The following is a 19,562-nucleotide window of genomic DNA, read 5'->3' as shown; positions in this document are numbered from 1 at the left end:
ATAGCCCCTCTCCAAGAAAAACGTAGTAGTGTAATTGTACTAAACTAATTGTTTATCTTGTTGCACTACCTCATCAAAGAACGCGGTTTGTTATCACATGTTGCATAAACAAAAATATCCCTTGCGTCGGTTTTGGAATGAAACAGTTTCATAATTGATGTGTCACCGTAGCACCGGCATAGAAAGATGGATATGAAAAGTCAATCACAACACATGAACAAAAAAAGATAACCAAGACAAGAAAGCATAACAAACAAAAAATCCATGTAATTAACTAAATAAACAAAACAAAATAACCATGATAACCAAGACATCACGTCCATGAAAAAACTAACTTTTTATTCACACATCCAACAAAACAAAATATCCATGATAATCAACCAAACAAACAAGACTGATCATCTAATGTACCAACTAATTACATGCCATCTAAACTTACCAACAAGCATGCAGACGGAAACCTATTCATATATGAAATGTTTCCCAGTATGAGCTGTTCTTACCAGCTAAATTTGGTATGATTGTGCAAACTATATTATAAGATTTTCTTTACATTTTCTATAGCAAACTATTGGTTGTCGTACAGATTTTCATCTACATAAAAAGATACCAAATTTATACAAAATGAGAAGCAAACATCTATCAAAACCAAGCAGCTAATGAGAAGCACCTCGATGTCCAATTGTATTAGCAAAGATAATCTTCAGATTATGTATATCCTCTAGAACACTCTTATAGTTTGCAATTCCATGTTTCAAGTCAGCTTCTAATACTGCATGAAGAAGAAAAATGAAATGAACAAATTACTTCATCATATTCTCTTAAGCATGCAATAACCTTGTTGTGTGAAGGGCTGCAATTATTTTTTGGATGTACTGGTACAGTATAGTATAGTGATCTGGGCCATTTGACTTTTGATTGGACAACCCAATGAACAATACTTGCAATCGGGTATCTGGCTGGAAAAGAAACAATTTCTTCAGGAAACAGAAGTCATTAATTTACCAGAACAAGATCTGTAAATTTACTCAAATTTACTCAATTTCACTTGCCAGAGTAATATGAACTGATAGCAGATTGTTGCACTATTGCTGGAGAATGGAGCGGATCCAAACTCGAGAAACATTTATGGACAGGTAGGTTGATGCAATTTCATTACCATTGTACTGAGGTATCGTCAGAACCTTTTTTGGTAAAAAAAAATGCAAATGCGCAATAATATTCAAAGATCTTTTAGTCCTTCAGTACATCAGAGAGATAGAAACACAATATTTGAAACATACAGACTCACACCCGGAAATTTGGCAGTACCTGAACTTTGTATTCTCTGGCAGCTGTGGGAATAACTTCAGATCCAAGACTCTGCCGCTGCTCAGGATCGCCACAGCTGCCGCCGGAGAGGACCGCCGCCCTCTCTCTCTCTCTCTCTTTGGGTTTTGGCGTGAGGAAGAGAGGGTCGGGGCTGCCTCTCTCTCGCGTCTAGGGTTTAGAGTTTCGGCAGGAGAGGAAGAGAGGGTCGGGGAGCATCGGGGTTTAATGGGAGACGTCCAGTTTCTTTAATTTGGGCAAGGAGATGTAAATGGGCTGTACTGGAGACGTCCATTTCCGCAAATTTTAGATCCGATCAGCACGATTTTTGAATCAGATCGGAGGGTCAGAAACGAGAATTAAAACAGGTTGTTTAATTCGTGAAGTAGGATAGCATTACTCTGAGTAAAGCTAGCGTGTGACATGCTCACCAAGAAAGTTTGGTGAGCATAACTCCAAAAGTATATTGGATCGACGTCAAATGTCAAATCCAAACCGTTGAAATCCATGTACTTCATGAGTGATGCATATACATGCAAAATTTTGAAAGTTTCGAGTTTATTTGCTACACGGTCAAGTGGTCAAAGAAATAATAAAAATTGAATATATAAAATAACTTATAATAAAATGTTCATTTCTTTGACCACTTGACCGTGTAGCAAATAAACTCGAAACTTTCAAAATTTTGCATGTATATGCATCACTCATGAAGTACATGGATTTCAACGGTTTGGATTTGACATTTGACGTCGATCCGATATATTTTTGGAGTTATGCTCACCAAACTTTCTTGGTGAGCATGTCACACACTAGCTTTACTCCATTACTATATATATATATATATATATATAGAGGTAGTCTACGGTGAGTTGCGAAGTAAAACACGTTTCTACTTCACGCTGTATTTTTATTTTCAAAGTCCAAATTACCGATCCGAACCGTTAGATATTTAATCCATATTGAAATGTGCTTGGAGACCAAATTTTACATTTTTTGGAATTGTTTTACTATTTATTAAGCATTTTTAAAAATTGTTGTTTTGCTGTGAACAGTAAAAAACAGTAAAATTTTCTGGACCATCAGATCAGCAACTTTCAAAATTGCTTAATAAATAGTAAAAAAATTCAAAAAAAAATGTAAAATTTGGTCTCCAAGCACATTTCAATATGAAGAACAAGATGAAAGGTTCGGATTGACGTTTTGAACTTTAAAATCGCAAAATATGAGCGTGAAGTAAAATAGTCGCTTTACTTCGCAACTCACCGTAGCCTAGCTCATATATATATATATATATATATATATATATATAGAGTTAGGCTGGGGTGCTATGGATAGCATAGTGGCCTCCCGTGCTACGGCTCAATATTCAAGTTTTCAAAATCCAAACGGTCGATCCAAACCGTTCATCATATTCTCCATATTAATATCTGCTTGGAGACCAAATTTTATAATTTTATGAATTTTTTTACTATTTATTAAGCCACTTTGAAAATCGCTAATCCAACGGTTTTACTGTTTTGTGCAGCCACCGTTGGATCAACAATTTTGTAAAATACTTAATAAATAGTAAAAAAATTCAGAAAAATGTAAAATTTGGTCTCTAAGCAGATATTAATATGGAGAATAAGATGAACGGTTCGGATCGACCGTTTGGATTTTGAAAACTCGAATATTGAGTCGTAGCATAGAGGCCTCTATGCTATCCATAGCACCCCAGCCTAACTCTATATATATATATATATATATATATCTGAATTAGAAATTCGATTTATATCCGTATTCATATTTGTATTCGACTAATATTCGATTCGTATTCGTATCCGATTAATATCCAATCCGTATTCGTATCCGATTAATATCCAATTCGTATCCGTATCCGTATCCGGAAAATAAAAAGGATACGAATATGATTTTGTCACTATCCGATCCGTATTCGATCCGTTTTCACCCCTGGCTGTATCGCATGTTATGCAGTGAGAATCGAACGGTCTTACGGTCTTCTAAATATTCGCGCTCTTCAGGGATCAAAGACACGTCTCCATTTAGAATGCAAAGGTTACACCTACACGTTACGCCACGGTCTTATCACACTTCCCCTCCTCCCTCCTCCGCGGAAATAACAGGAACCTGTTATTCCCATTCTAACCGTTGAAATTAGTTGAGATTCGTGTATTAAAAACTGGAACGGTTGGGATTTAAATAAGAGGTTCCTGTTATCTCCTTAGAATAACAGCTGATTTATTTCCTGTCATTCTTTTCGAAGCCCGTTAATTCTGACACTTGTTCTAGCACGAATTACGTGTCTACTGGCCTCGAAAGGATGCAACTTTTTTAACTAGAACTGTTCGAATAAATATAATGTAGACCGATACCCGTCCCTTCATGACAAATATGCAGTGTGCATTTTGTCTCCTCTACTTCATGTAAAATCGTATAATTTTGAAAAATTGAAATTATAATAGTATGCTAGGTTACCTATTCAATGAAAATGAAATCCTGAAAAATAATTACAATTATTTGAATAACAGTGTACATGCAATTAATTAAAAATTGAAAGAACATCCATGTTAGGCTCATAACAAATGTGAAAGAACATGTCCATGCAGAGGTGATAGCTATCTCTTGTCAGGTGTCACGGTCTCAAAATCTCAATGGGTTTAAATGAAGTACAACAGTGAAGTACTTAAAGCAAAATTCAATAGAGATCCTTTTATTAGAGTCTAAAATGGGAAAAAAGTTAATCATAGAAACAAAATTTCTATCTGAATAAAATGTCTATGAAAAGGAGAAAGGTGGCAGAGGTGATCACAATTTCTGAATGCATGGATGCAAACTCCGACGACTCGGATCGGCCGGGTTGGCTGCCAGATGGCTGGGAAACAGTTTCTAGGTGGAAGAAGAACAATCAAGATATGATCAGCTTTGTATATTTACCAATTTTCTCTTATTTCATTTTCTTTTGTTCTTTTGTTCTTTTGTGATCACCTGCTGATTAAAATTGCAAATTTCAAATTGCTATTCTAAAAGGAAAATCGAAATTCAGAACAAATTGCATGCACAGTCTAAGATAAATAGAAAAATATCTTAGAAAAAGATGTCAGTTAAAATAACAAAAAGAGAATATTTTTTAAGAGATAACCATGCATCTATGGTAAATTGGTAATATGCATATTACAGATTGACCTGTGCTATGGATTCATATCTACATTTGTTTTTTGGAAGTTCAAATAGTCGACCCAGACCGATAAAAATGATCTCGATATGAAAATGTACATGGAGATCAAATTTTACTTTTTCTAGAATTTATTACTATTTTTTTAGATATGTAGAAAATCACTTGATCTAAAAAATGTAAAAAGATAATTAAATTTTTTATAAAAAATGTAAAATTTGGTCTCCATGTACATTTTCATATGGAGATCATATTTAACTGCTTGGATTGTTTGAACTTTGAAAATGGAGTTATAGATCCATAGTATGTATTGATTCGTAATAATGTGTGCCTTGATGGAATTTCTTTTCTTTGGCAAAACAAGTTTGATTTCTTATTATTCTTTTTTTTGAAATACATTGGCAGTGGCTGTCAATGGGAATTCTTGTTGTACCATTTTGTGTCATCTATTTAGAGACACCGATTGGTCCATCTACTTTAAATTCAAGACTAAGCATCACCTATTATTACAACTATTTTGTTAGAATTAAAAAAAATCTCTAGATAGAACTTTATCAATTTAGGTGGATATTTTCTCATGTATTATTTAGAAAATCTTAACTTTTGCAGTATTACCCGTGTCCAAATTGTGTGGGAATTACACTTCAGACACAGGATGAGGTGTTAAGGCACTGCCTTTTCTTATGTGAAGATGCTCCTCTTAAATCAAAAACATTTTTCCAAAATGAACAAGAACAGGAAACTTCGAGACACCCTCGACATACAAATGAATTGCCACCTGTAAGAGATGGACAGAAATCGGGTTCTTCTAAAGAGGTTTTTATTTCCCTTCTGAAATAATTTGCATTCAAGAAGCAATGTCTCTGAACCAAGTGCTATTGCACTGGATACTGTGTTGATTGGTTATGCTTGGCAGGGACAGACTCAATTTTTTATCAATGGGTGCCAAGTATCATACCAAATGTTGAAATCAATGTAATTATCAATCTAAAAAGTTTATATTAAGAAATATTATGTGTATTACTATTAACTTAATATTATTTTCATCCAGGGAGGACAGTTTGGTAATGGTTTGTTTGATTCTATTCCTATTGACTGGATAATTGAGATTAGACGCGGTCCCGGGGAATATGGAAAAATTTATAAGGTACTTCATGCAGATATATAACTTATTTCCAATTTGACCGACATGAATTATATTCTGCCAGAACATCTTAAACTTCATTGTTTTAAAATAAAATAAAGCAAAATAGACTATTAATGATGATAATTAGTACCATTTTTTTTTATATAAGTAGTTCATGTACTATTATACTTGTTCTCATCCTTTGTTTGGCATTTTCTTAGCTTACCTATTGGCATCTTCAACTGTTATTTTTGTTTTTTTTTTTGGTAATAGCACCTTTTCTTTATCAGCTAAACAATAATTCTTCAATTTTGTATAGTTTTATGTTGATCCTACAAAAGAGTACAGATTCTCATCCAAAGAGGAGGTGCAGTTTTATCTAAAGGAGGGGAAGCCTCTCTATCCTGCTTCTACCACAAAATTATACTGCAACACAACGGGTGAAGATAATGTTAGTGGCAACTATTTTTATAAAGTGTTCCGCAATTTATACCTCAGTTAATATTATTTCGATTTTGTTCTATTCAGTCCTGTTCTTAATTAGATTTTTTACATTTTAGTGAGACGAAGTAAATTTGTTTCTGTTTTAGATAATAGCTGAGCTTTCATATTCGCCAGAAAATCTTCCCGATGGGTGGATTAAGGAAATGAAATATCGACACAACTATGCTACATCAAAGAATGGAATAAGAAAAGATCCGGTATGTTGAAAGTTAACGTTTTATTGTTCTCTTAGAAAACTTCATAAATAGACTATTTAGGACAACATTTTGTGTCTATAATTGCATGAAATTCTACATAAATCAGGTGATTTGTACAAGTAACTATCAGTTGCATGTACCGACTCAATTGCTTGTGCACAAGAAAGTTAATCACTATTAAATTTTACAGATTTGTAAATATGATGCTAATGATCAAAAGTTAAAAAAAAAAGAGAGTTGATTTATGCAATACAACAATTCAATTTCTTTTCCTTTTACCAGTACTACACAGATCCAGAATCTGGTATTGTCTTCCGCTCTATTAAGGAAGTGGAGAGATATCTGCAAACTGGGGAAGTACCAAAAAAAGCAACAAAACCGCAATGGAGTGTCACAGATTTCTATTCTTTCGAAAGTAACAAAGAAATGGTAATGAATTACTTTCCTTTTTGTATGGCATCTATTGCCTAATTTTAACATAATTTTAGTTCCAAATCAGTTAATTTGATTTAGTTCAGTTTATGCAAATGCAGGATCTAATAAGGCCTGCCCCAATTTCAAAAATAATAATAATAATAACAACGACAACAACAATTCTGTTAAGTTTTTATTCTTCCCTTTTACCACTATATGTAACATCATCCAGCATTGATCATAGAATGTTATTGTAAACTCAGCCTGAATATATCGCGAGAAGACTTTATTTGCGTAAAAAAGGACGTTCTTCGAAGAGACCCATTGACGAAGGCGACAACAAGGTCTTGATGGGACCCACAGATGAGTTTATGGAAGGTGGAAATGATATCGTGGGACCCACCGGAACAATATTCACAGGAGAACAGGATCAGAGGAAGGAAGGAGATCCTACAAGGGTTCAAGGAGGCCATTGAATCGACTAATGTCGATAGATTAACAGTTTGAAATAATTTTGTTTTATTTTTTGTTAGTTGTGCTAGAAACCTAGAAGCACTGATTGTAATGCTAATTGGACCTTATGTTATGGTGGAATCAATGTTCATATTTGTTTCTGAAACCAGAACATTTGTTTCTGAAACCAGTAAATTTATTAGTAAGTTTCATATCACCAAAAGAAGTTCAATATTATTTTTTTCTCACTGCAAACATTATTTCATGCACCAACCGGCCACCACAATAACACTCATACACATTCCAAATATTACCTAAGATAACAACAATCATTTATTTCTTTGCCAAAAAGGTTCATTATTTGACCGAAGCAACTTTCCATGTTGTGGCTTGAAGCATTCTCCCGTACTCTTTCACCAGCTCCACATTCGGCAGGGTAGGGTGTTCTTTACGAAATCTACTGCAAGGAAGCATTTTTCTCATTTCATCAGTAATGGTATTTTTGTTTCATCGAGAAACTTCATCCCAGATATCTTCTCGATTGTCTTAATTCAGGCCAATTGGGAACCTAATGTCACATCAACAAAATCAATGGTGTCTCCACCAAATAATTCCTTTCCAGTCCTAGCAGAACATTTTTTGAAAACTCCTTCCAACTGCTTTAGTACACCAAATAAATCGGCAATTTTTTCTGTCTTTGTCTCCTCCATAGCAGCTTTCAAGATTTCCCAAAATGATTGTACAAATTGCACAAGAAAAATAAATGAAATATTAATTTGTTACTTTCGTAATTCGTCTCCAAACTCATATATATTGTGGTTGATTGTAAAATTAAATTATTAGTAATTTAAGTACTTTATCGTCAATATATGCAGCCTAGAAGTGAGCAATGGCACGTTCGTAAGGATCAGCAGGAAGCAGAGGAGGTCCGGTACCAAACCAGTTCTCATCAATGTACTGCAAAATCACCAACGACTCAGAAATACTTCGATTGCTGGGGATAAGTATCGGTACTTTCTTGTAGACCGGATTGTGTTTCAGAAGAAGCTCGCTCTTGTTTTTAAGGTCCTGCTCAAGGTACTCTTAACTCAGCCCCTTTTGTTGTAGCGCCATTCTTATCCTGATTGCAAATGGACTAGGCCATGTTCCCAACAGTTTGAGAGCACCTTCTGCCATTTTCACCTGAGAATGAATGTTTGTGGGAAATTGATATGATTTCTGTGTGTTGTATGCATGGCTTAAATAAGGAAGAAGTGTACAAGTGTTGATTGTCAAAAAGAAATGTTGGAATTTAGAGTGAGTCTATGATAATATGCATATTACGATTTGTTACTGTGCTACGGCTCTATATTCGAGTTTTTAAATCCTAACGGTCGATCCGAACCGTTCATCTTGTTCTCCATATTAATATGTGTTTGGAGACCAAATTTTACATTTTTTGAAAAATTTTTACTATTTTTTTAGATTTATTGAAAATCACTGTTTTTGGATGGTCCAGAATTTTCAGATCAAGTGATTTTCTAAATATCTAAAAAAATAGTAAAAAATTTTCAAAAAATGTAAAATTTGGTCTCCAAACACATATTAATATGGAGAACAAGATGAACGGTTCAGATCGACCCTCATTTAAGCCATGCATACAACACAGAGAAAGTATGATATGCGGTTCAGATACAACAAGATGAACGGTTCAGATGGACCCTCATTTTCACCTTATATGCCGTCCTTTGTGAATACTTTTTTATTAATTAATCAATATACATGTTATTAGAATTTTTCCACTAACCCTCAAAAAAGTATGATATGCGGTCATCAATGAAGACAGCTCCTTGAATCTATGACTAATCAGGTTCTCTGTGGTTGGTTTTGTGTTTACAAAGACGTAGTATTTAGGGGCAGATCCATCTTGAACCGCGGGGGAGGAGGCAGGAGTCCTTGGATTTTGAAATTAAGTGAAAAAAATTACGGATTGGTATCATTTTGTTCCTCTATCAAAATTGTTTTGTTCTTCTTTTGAATTGGAATGTCCGACAGATTAGTTCAAAAACACTATTAATGAGAAATTTTGTTGGCTTTATAGAAATTTATGGATCCATATCAACTTAATTTGTTGTTTTCTAATATGTAAAATGATATTATTTTCTTGTTTTTATTATGTAAGAGTATAATATTTTTATTGTTTTTTATCTAATACTCAATTAGTTAATGAGTTTGAATCTGATTCGTGCCTCTCTTTTGATAGAAATTATGCGTTCGTCCTTGATAGTATTGCTCCTTTAAAATAAAAACTTGGAAAAAAAAAACTTGGATTATAGATCAAATTATTGTTGTTGAACGTGTCTAAATGTTTCTAATAAATTAAGTGATTAACTGAGATGCACTTCGATTAGTGAGTTTATTCCAAATCATTCCACAAAGACAAGCGGAGCAAGAAATCTCAACGTCCCACTGCTTGCATAAACTTTATTTTTATTTGACATTGACCGTAGGCCAACTTAGTATTATAATTATATAGTGAGTAAATGAGTCGAGTTTGAGCGAGTTACCTCCAACTCGTACTAAATTCATTAAATAAATGAGCGAGTCAATTCGAGTTGAGATGGTAATAACGAGCTGTAGAGCCAATTCGAATTCAGCTCGTTATCAATTCGACTTGACTCGCAACTCGTTTAACCAGTCAAGTTCTTAGGTATTGTTATACACTAGTATGTGTTTATCTATACACAAGCAATTGAAATGGCCTAGTAATAATTTATATAAATACAAACAATCTAACACGTAGATAATAAGTCAACTCAAAGCAAACAACAATTTAGAATTCAACAATTTTTCATACAACAACTTAGTACATAAGCACCAGCAAACTCATGTTATGTAACTCAAATTATAAATGAGCGAGTTGATTCATCTTATTTATTAAACGAGTCAACTAACTCGAGTTGTAAATGAGCGAGTTAAAGCAAGCCATTAACGAGCGAGTTACAAGAACCCTATGTGAGCAGTTTAAAATGTCAAATTTTATATTTTTTTGCAAATTTTGATCCAGAGGCACTGATTTTGTCCTTATTTCTAAAGAACTTAAAATTTTTACAAAATATATATATAATTTGATATCTAAGTAAATTTAATTTAATATGGACATCATACTGAGTGGTTTGAATTGATTATTTGAATTTTAAAAGAGGAAATAGAGATGCGAGATATGAGATATAATTAGGACACAAAATCATTAGTGCATTATAACCCTACTCTTATATAGTTAGATGGAGGGATGGTACTGCTTGGAGATGATCAAGCAGAGAATGCTTGCGCAAGCACTGTCGTCATGAGCTGTAAAATTTCTGTGGAATTAATTTTACTAGTCCACTGCCACTGCGGAATAAAGGTGCTCCGAAACGAATTTGTATTGGTCTTCTTCGCAGTCACTGATAATTTTTTTTTTTTTAAAAAGAATTTGTATAGGATGTTGGACATAGAAAGACAAGTGGATTTGATATTATATTCAAATTTTTGCGGATATTCGGATATGAATATTTTGCGGATACGGTTTCATATTTCAGAAGTGATTAGGTATACGAATACAAATACTTTTTTGTATCCGTATTTTTTATTTTTGGATATACGTTTCTGCAGATACATATAATGTTCTTATCCAATTATCTTTATCATTTTATTTTATTTTTCAGGCATCCGTTTGTGCAGATACATATATGAATTAATAGCGATAATTTCATTTGTTTTAGAATCATATATGTTTCGAGCAGAATTTTCTTTTGTTTTTTATTAAAAATATGGTTATGTTAGTGATTAATTTTATCAAGGACAAAATTTTTTGTAATGACATTACAAGTTTAACATGAGAAAAATTACCATAATAATTGAATATCCGAATTAGATTCATAGTTTTATTATTTTTATTTTCTAATAAATTTTTTTTTGAATAATATGTTAATTTTGCAATATTTAAATTAAGTATTCCAATTATATATGTGTCTATTTGATATCCGATTTTATTCATAAGCATTTAATCTTCGATCCGTATCCTCAAGTTTCATGCAATCCGTCTACCTCAATGCTGACTAGTCTTAAAGACTGGATAGTTGGGCCCCAAAATGCAGTGACTCATTTGGTTTTATTATATGCTATTTTCTCAGTATGCTTTGCTAAAAAAAAACAAAAATAGTCTGGACCAGGTGATGTTTTGCACAAGATCCTACAAATCGGCATCCAAACTCAACGATTGAATCACATCAATCTCTACTCTCTCGCAATTATAAATTAAACAACTTCTTTAATCAGCTAACCAGGACCTGCCTTGTGGGCCACCCTCTTTTCTCGTTTTAACCAGGGAATGTAATCCTGTTGCAATCCCCCAAGGTTGTACAAATAACAAATGAGTCCTACATTTTTGCGAGATTTAATAACAAAGTTTTTTCTACAACATTTGAAAGGAAACATCAAGGAGCCTATCATACAACCAAAGATTTGAGCTACCTCCATGACATCGCGATGATTACAAAATTAAAATGCATACACCTAACAAGACAAACTAAGTACTGATCAACATACAAGAGTATCTAACCAAATTGCTCTCTTAAAACAAATACCACTAGAATATAATCAACAGAACAACATAATCATCAACATTATTATTATTATAATTATTTAGTTGAGTTCATATGAGCCTCGGTTCATGTTCGATTGAGTCTTTCATTTGTTGTTTATATTGGCTGGCCTTTTGGGACAATTTGGTCTTTTATCCACATGTAAATGGGTACCAAAACATAGTATGCCGCAGCAATTGTGCCCAAAATTAATCGCATCAGGAATGCAAATGGATTTACCGGCTTTGACACATCCTCTTCCTTTGGCCCTAGCTGTATAAACATAAATATATTAAAATGAGACAAAACAACACATTAAAAAAATATACAAAAGAGCAGAAAAACCAGGCAGTGAAAAAACACCATATAGTAAACAAACATTTTGTCATTTGTCTTATTAGAATAGGATTTAGGGTTTAGGGTATAGGGTATGTTTGGTAAAAAGAACAAACCTCAACATAGTAAAGACAAGTATCACTTCTTACCATGCATTATGAAATAACTAAATCAACAAATACTAAATCCGATCCATCACTCTTCCACTGTTATTATCTTGTCAGATGGTGTACCAGTATAAGATGTGCATGCCTTTACCACATTACCAGTAAAGTGCACCCCTGGAACCACCTTATGTATGCCAATAATATATTAAATGGTGTAGCTTGAAAAGGCTAACATTTTTGGCATATTGTAATACAATCCCAATTTTATCCGCTACACTGGCCAACATCAACTATCAGAAGACTAAAATTTGGACCAACCCAAAAATACATCACAAACAACCTAAAAAATCCTGCAACCACCTGATCCAGATTGTTTGATAAGCCCCTAGGCAGAGGTGGCACAGCCAGGCCAAACCAGGTTTGGGTCATTTGGATTTATGGGTTTTAGAATCCAGGTTATTTCAGGCCTTTGATTGTTCGGGTTGACCCGTGCTGGCTGTTTTTGGTTCAGTCCAATTTTGTTACTCATCATATCAAGGAAATTGATTTGGAGTTGTGGCTGAGTCTTTTTGGAGTTGGGTCAACCAATTTGGTCAGTCAAACACAGCTTCATGTTTAGGGTTTGCTTTGTTTTTCCTGTAGGAGTCAAGTTGGCCATAGGTCTGACCTAATTGTGGATTTTTCAAGAGTTAGCTTAATGAGGTTCTGGTTGTTGACTGCTCAAGAAAATTTAATCTCATTGGTTTTGGGTCCACGTGTGTTTTCCGGGTCTGATAAGTCAACCAGAGAGTACCCAAGCAAGATAAAGAATGAATCCTATTACCAAATACAATGCAACGGAAATCAACACACATTTTTATGTGGTCGACATTTAAATAACCCCAACATAACCTGAACATATACCCAGAAAAAAAAAAAAAAAACAATCAGATGTACTAATTAAAATGACATTCAATCCCAAACTACACACATCATAAGAGACATAAACAAGCACAGAAGTAAATAATGAACATGCAAAAAAATAAAAAAATAGAGAATCATGCAGTTCCTAAGTTGGTTTTGAAGTGAAAAGCTTCCCATTCAATTCTTCAAATGTTGCACTTAGAATTGCGGCTGTACATTCGGCTAATTAGTTGTTAGCCAAACCAAATTTATTTTGGATAAATAGGTTTGTTTGTTTTGTTTATGGTACAGTTCAGTTTCAAATTTATGGTAGCTTGGTTTCCGTTTTGACAATTGAAACTGTTTTTTTTTTAAATAATGGTAGTTTGATCTTTGTTTTATGGTTTGGCATTGACAATTGAAATCAAACCAATTAAACCAAAATTGGCAAATATTATGCTAATATTGTAATATTACAAATATTAATATATAACTACACAAGTTATCGAGTTAGTAATTGTATTCTCGGTTGTAATTTGAAATTTTAATGCTAAGTTCAGCTAAGTTGGTTCGGTTTGTGATTCAGTTGATCAAACTATTTGGTCAGTTCAATTTATGTTTATGCAAATCCAATAAAAGTTTGATTATACAAATTTTAGTTCAAACCAATCAATGAATTACCATACTTGGAATCCGTAGCCCCACAGTATTATCCCCTTAGAAGTATATAGTTATCCAACATAAAAAATAGACGGAGTAGATCAATTCTTGAAAAAAAATACTCAATTATGCCATGAATCTCGCACCCCACAACCCCGAAAAAAATTAATAAAACAAAAAAAATAGAAAGATAGAAAACTAAATAGCACAAGACTATTTTCAGTTTCTTCAGATAAGTATATGATACTTTAGGGAAGGATATATAATAGACTCAAAAACAGTATAAGAAAACAAATGATAGGGCACCTGAAGAGGGGAGTCACCACTCTCTCTCTTGACACCAGTAACAGAGCAGCCCATTATGAGGCCATGGCGGCGGACCCCGCGGTACCACTTGGGGCCGATGCGCTTGATCTTGACATCCTTGAAGCCTGCCTTCTTGAACCACTCGATATACTCTTCCTCCTTTGGGAACAGCATCCACATGTCAGCGAAGAACTGTGAGAGCCAGAAAGTCGGGTAAACGGGTCCTATGACGCATGCAATTCCACCAAGTTTTAGCACCTGGTAAGCTTCTCTTATTCCCCTCTGTGGGTCCGGCCAGTACTCAATGCTGCACAAAAAAACAACAAAGAAGAGTGTTATAATAAGCACATGTTAGATGAAAATTTTGTTATTGTTCTGATACTAAATACAAAGCATTCAGTTCTGACAGTATAAGATGTCCTAGTTATCACCAGTACATATGATATCAGTACCAAATTTGAATAAAGCAAATTGATTAATCATTAAATTGAACAGTTGAACCTTATTCTGACATGATCATGTATCAATAAGCAAGAAATAGCAATAGCACCTCAATTTTAAGCAGATTATGTCTCATCTCCTTACCCAGTAATTAGATACATTACCAATCATTACTGCCATTAATCACCCAACAATCCATAACATTATGATTACCTAGACCAATACACCCATTACTTATAATATTGCTTTCATAACGCCAAGTTCTCAACACATATAATATAAATACTGCAAACTTCATGAACTAGCTTAGAACCGAATAAACTAAGAAAAGAGGGAATATATATAGAACCAAAATCAACCTTCCAGCGGAAATATAGCGTTCAAATGAATCAGTCGGGAAAGGCAAATCCTCGGCATCTCCTTCCATTATTGTGCAATCCTTCAAGGCCTCCTTTGCCCTGGCCTTGGCCAGCTGATGTGGCGACTGGTCCAGGATCGTCACATTTTTTGGGTCTATGTGCTTAATGATTCCCAAAGTGGTAAACCCAGTACCGCCTCCTACATCCACAACTTTCAATCTCGGGTCATACAAATCAGCCGGCTTCAATGCCTCATCTCTCATGTCTTCAGTCCAGTGGCCGGGGTTTATGACATGGTCATATACTATCGAGAGAAAACGGTAGAACCAGAAAGCCTCCTTCTTGTGTTGTATGAACCGAGGCTGAGAAGCAGGCCGGGAAGAGGAGGCGCTGCACCTTAGCCCCACCAGCTTTGGAGCTCTTTTGATAGCGAAATTTATACTGCGACGTGAAGAGAAAAATTTGGGGTTTGTTGGAGAGATTGCCCTTGTGAATGTGAGGTTTTCGGTGCCATGGAGCATATAAGTAGCCATTGATTTCGGATTAAAGCTCTGATTTTTGCTTTAATACTTCGAATCGGACCTCTCTACAGTTTAGAGAATACCATCAGTTTGGAAAAAAAAAAGAAAAAAAGAGAGATCAAAAGAGGGAAGAGGGGATAATCTTGGTCTCTTTCCTACCTCGTTTGTATCGGAGAAGATTGTGACTTTTAGAGGTAAGGGAGGTTCGATTAATTGAGAGAAGAGCGCGTGGTGAGAAGGGAGGAGCGATGAGCGGTCATACACACACACCACAAAAAAATCAGATAGGAGGCTACCCAGTGATTGTGTGACTTCAGTGAAGTAGCGGATTCTTTTCTCTCAGTTTCTTTTTATATTTGTTTTGTGCCTTCTCTTTTGTTTTCTTGCGGAGCGTGGGGCTCTGAAACGAGCATGTGATGTGCATAAGTGCATTTAGGGCTGCAAACGAACCGAACTAAATCGAATCTGTCCTAGTTCGAATTTGAATTCGAAATAATTTCGAATCAAATCCAATTCAAAATTGAAATAGATTTCGAACCTGAAAGGCCAGTTCGAATTTGGTTCGGTATAATTCGAACTAGTTCGATTTGATTCGAAATTAGTTCGAAATTGAGAGCAATTCAGTTAAATGAACACAGCAATTCGAAATTGAACACAGATGGTTCGAAATTGAGGCTGATTCGAAATTCAGTTAAATTGAAACAGATTCGAAATTCAGTGCAGATTTGAAATTCAGTTAAACTAGGCTGCATATTTTTATACATATGCTTTTCTTGAGGCAATTCAAAATTACTTTTCTAGATCTATCCAACAATTCGATTAAATGCTTACACAGATGTTTTTCAAAACAAACAAAGTACAATCTAAATATCAATAGAACAATCACTACAGATTTATAATTATTACAAACTCAAATATTATCCTAAATAAAAATCATGTCTTTAAATCAACAGAACAATCACAAATTGATACTAAACAATCCCTAATTAATACTAAACAACCAACATAACGATCACATTGCTTGCTGTCACATTGCCACCTGAAAATTAAACAACCAACAGAATGATCATCTTCTTCATTAGTATTTTGTGCAAAGGACAGTCTAAATCAGAAATATTACCCAAATTAGCATTAAATAAACATTCCCAGATTTCAGAAATATTACCCAAATTACCCAGATTTCAGCTGACAAGTAAAAGAGAAAAAATGAAGACAAAAGTAAGAGGCCACCACTATGATGAGATAGATGCAGTTTCAGTTTCAGATTCAGATTTCTGATCAGTTTCACTCTCTAATTAGTTTCAGATTTTTTTTTTCTGGTCAGTTTCAGATTCAGATTTCTAATCAGTTTTGGCACCATATTTTAGACCATATCTTAGGTTAAAGAGCTTACTCTCTAATCAGTTTTTTCCATCGGTATTTGCACTTCAAGGTTCTCCTCTTCTTTGGCTACTTGCTGAAAATATTAAGGAAAAAAAAATATAAGTGCAAAAGTTATTGCAATATTCAAATAAATGATTAATAGATATTTTATTTATAAGCATCGTCTCTTACTTGTAAGGTGTGCAATGTGATAGTTGAGCTTGCCCTTATCCAATCACCTCCACAAACCAAAAGTTCAACCATATCTTTGGTTAGAGAACTTCTATAATCATCTAATACACGACCTCCGGCACTAAAAGCCGACTCAGAGGCGACCGTTGATATTGGAATGCCAAGGATATCTCGAGCAAACAAGCTCAAAATTGAAAACTTCACACAATTAACTTTTCACCACTCCAACACATTAAAATTCTCTCCTTGGCCTACAACAAGAACCTTTTCTTCTAAGTACACCTCAAGGTCAGTTTTTGGATTCTCTTCGGTTTGATTTTCAATCACAAAATTAAAATAGTCATTCTCGAGTGGGGTATCTAAAGAGGTGCCATCTTGATTAGAGGTTGAAAAAATTGGTAATTTATTAGAAGTCATATAATCCCTTTCATACTTCTAAAAAAGCAATTCAACCTTGCTTCTAACTTCTTCAATACGAGCCTCAACCTCATGACTTTGGTACAACTTTTTGAAACAAAATCCGATTAAATTCATTTTGAATCTTGGATCTAATATAGAAGCAATAGTCATTAAAAGACTAACTTCTCCCCAATAATTTATTAAAATGTTTGCACTGTGCATTGTTCAAATCCGGACAATAATTTATTAAAATGTTTTTTATATCCCGGGATTTCAGAAAATAAATGACACTAACATTTGGAATTCTTATTGACAAGAAAAAAAAATGAAATTCTAAAATTTTGTTAATACTGCATCTAAGAAGAATTTTTAGAGTGAGTAAGGCTACAATTTACAAAGCGTAAAATAGTCTGTACTAATATCTTTATTTAAAACGTCTAAATAATTCATCCGAATATTTTTAAATAATTTTTATATAAAAATATACTTGGACATCAAATTTTATATTTTTTTTTATAGGTCGAAAATCACCTGATCTAAAGAATTGAGTAAATTTGTTAGTTTATAAATTTAGAAGTATAAATATAATATTATAAAATTTAACCGAATTTTTTTTTTTTTAAATTTTGATGATGGCGGAAAAATAATCCTCTAGCACTCTTACAAATGAATTACTAATGAAAATTTTGAAATGACGATAATTTCTGTATTATTGTTACTTAAATAGCATCAGAAAAAAGAGTATTTGGCAGATGATTCATGAAATTTTCAGAACTGGAATGTTGGGGGCCGATATCGTCGTCTATCATAGTCTGGTGAACTATGGACCTGCCCCTTTCTCGTGTCAATTGTCAGCTTAGATATGGCTAGTGTATTGATTAAACCCGCTTAGGGCAGCACGTGCCCTATGCCCGGGGTACCCGTGCCCGAGCCCGGGTATAGGTCGGGTAAACGGGTACGGGCAAAAAACGGGCCGGCCCCCGTTTTTTGGGTAAAAACCCGACCATATCCGGACCGAATTATACCCGTACCTGACCATGCCCGTGCCCATCGTGCCCGTGCCCGTGTACCTTTTTAAAAAAAAAAAAAAATCAAAATTCAAAAAAATTTCCCCCCACCCCCTACAATATATGTATTATAGATATATGTATAGGTATGATATATGTGATATATGTGATGCAAGTCCAAAATAATAAAATTTAATAATCAAGTCCAAAATTACAAATTAATATTATAGGTATGATATATGTGATGCATATATATTATATTATGTTTATAAAAATAATAAAATTTGATGTGTGTTTTACTGTTTATAAAATGATTTGAATCTTTCAATGATATAAAATTGATGGTTGTTGTTATGTCACCTAATGATATTTAAATTGTATAAAATTTGATGATGAAATTATTTATATGTCATAACATAATTCACTTATTAACATATAACATTTTTTTTCACTTATAAACATATAACATTAGCATTCATCTTATATGTATATATATATACATATATTATACATGTATTATATTATATATACATATACATATATAGAGATGGGCTACGGTGAGTTGCGAAGTAAAACGTGTTTCTACTTCACGTCGTATTTTTATTTTGAAAGTCCAAACGACCGATCCGAACCGTTAGATGTTTAATCCATATTGAAATGTGCTTGGAGACCAAATTTTACATTTTTTAGAATTTGTTTACTATTTATTAAGCATTTTTAAAAATTGCTGTTTTGCTGTGAATAGTAAAAAACAGTAAAAATTTTAGGACCATCAGATCAGCGATCCAACGGTGGCTTACCAAACAGTAAAAATCAGAAGCTACCGTTGGATCAGCGATTTTCAAAGTGGCTTAGTAAATAGTAAAAAAATTCTAAAAAATGTAAAATTTGGCCTCCAAGCACATTTTAATATGGAGATGACATCTAACGGTTTGGATCGATAATTTAGACTTTAAAAATCAGAAAATGAATCGGTAGCACTTCGGTCGAAGTGCTACCGAATGAATATTAGTCACACACTATATATATATATATATATATATATATATATAGGGGTGAGTAAATCGCTCATAACTCGTGAGCCGCTCATAACTCGCTCATTAAAAGCTCGCCTAAACTCGCTCATTTATCCGCTCATTTATCCGCTCATTTAAACTCGCTCATTTACTTAATGAGCGAGCATGAGCATGTCCCAACTCGCTCATAACTCGC

At 33.9% G+C, this 19,562-nt stretch overlaps 2 protein-coding genes and 2 long non-coding RNA genes across 5 annotated transcripts; 1 reads left to right on the top strand and 3 right to left on the bottom strand.

Moving 5' to 3' along the window:
* Nucleotides 1-318: 318 nt before the first annotated feature.
* On the bottom strand, nt 319-1,537 carry LOC144574340 (uncharacterized). Its single transcript, XR_013518190.1, has 2 exons — nt 1,312-1,537; nt 319-772 (listed from the first exon to the last, which is right to left on the bottom strand). It is a non-coding gene; the product is annotated as an uncharacterized LOC144574340 (long non-coding RNA).
* A 2,542-nt stretch (nt 1,538-4,079) lies between these two features.
* LOC144573776 (methyl-CpG-binding domain-containing protein 7-like) lies at nt 4,080-7,348 on the top strand. Its single transcript, XM_078323525.1, has 7 exons — nt 4,080-4,232; nt 5,090-5,296; nt 5,532-5,627; nt 5,926-6,057; nt 6,197-6,307; nt 6,590-6,736; nt 6,985-7,348. The coding sequence occupies exons 1-7, from the start codon at nt 4,080-4,082 to the stop codon at nt 7,195-7,197; spliced, it is 1,059 nt and encodes a 352-aa protein (XP_078179651.1). The 3' UTR covers nt 7,198-7,348.
* A 4,231-nt stretch (nt 7,349-11,579) lies between these two features.
* LOC144574279 (2-methyl-6-phytyl-1,4-hydroquinone methyltransferase 2, chloroplastic-like) lies at nt 11,580-15,742 on the bottom strand. 2 transcript variants are annotated; one of them, XM_078324211.1, is made up of 4 exons: nt 15,550-15,742; nt 14,870-15,455; nt 14,070-14,376; nt 11,580-12,051 (listed from the first exon to the last, which is right to left on the bottom strand). In XM_078324211.1, the coding sequence occupies exons 2-4, from the start codon at nt 15,400-15,402 to the stop codon at nt 11,896-11,898; spliced, it is 996 nt and encodes a 331-aa protein (XP_078180337.1). In that variant the 5' UTR covers nt 15,403-15,455; nt 15,550-15,742; the 3' UTR covers nt 11,580-11,895. The 2 variants fall into 2 exon arrangements, with proteins under 2 accessions (XP_078180337.1, XP_078180338.1); XM_078324212.1 differs by lacking the exon at nt 15,550-15,742 and having other exon boundaries at nt 14,870-15,539.
* Nucleotides 15,743-16,317: 575 nt separating this feature from the next.
* LOC144573821 (uncharacterized) lies at nt 16,318-17,104 on the bottom strand. The gene is made up of 3 exons (XR_013518090.1): nt 16,945-17,104; nt 16,784-16,846; nt 16,318-16,429 (listed from the first exon to the last, which is right to left on the bottom strand). It is a non-coding gene; the product is annotated as an uncharacterized LOC144573821 (long non-coding RNA).
* Nucleotides 17,105-19,562: the final 2,458 nt, after the last annotated feature.

Source organism: Carex rostrata, chromosome 22 (genome assembly GCF_964058835.1).
Source record: "Carex rostrata chromosome 22, lpCarRost1.2, whole genome shotgun sequence".
Lineage (NCBI taxonomy): Eukaryota > Viridiplantae > Streptophyta > Magnoliopsida > Poales > Cyperaceae > Carex > Carex rostrata.
This window is presented reverse-complemented; position numbering and strand designations above follow the sequence as displayed.

Coding starts and splice junctions, on each gene's coding strand:
- LOC144573776 (XM_078323525.1), top strand. CDS start 4,080: ATGTCTATGAAAAGGAGAAAGGTGGCAGAGGTGATCACAATTTCTGAA. Junction 5,297..5,531: donor AATCGGGTTCTTCTAAAGAG/GTTTTTATTTCC, acceptor ATTTTCATCCAG/GGAGGACAGTTTGGTAATGG. Junction 6,308..6,589: donor ATGGAATAAGAAAAGATCCG/GTATGTTGAAAG, acceptor TCCTTTTACCAG/TACTACACAGATCCAGAATC.
- LOC144574279 (XM_078324211.1), bottom strand. CDS start 15,402: ATGGCTACTTATATGCTCCATGGCACCGAAAACCTCACATTCACAAGG. Junction 14,377..14,869: donor CGCTATATTTCCGCTGGAAG/GTTGATTTTGGT, acceptor TTTTTTGTGCAG/CATTGAGTACTGGCCGGACC. Junction 12,052..14,069: donor GTGGTGACTCCCCTCTTCAG/GTGCCCTATCAT, acceptor ATGTTTATACAG/CTAGGGCCAAAGGAAGAGGA.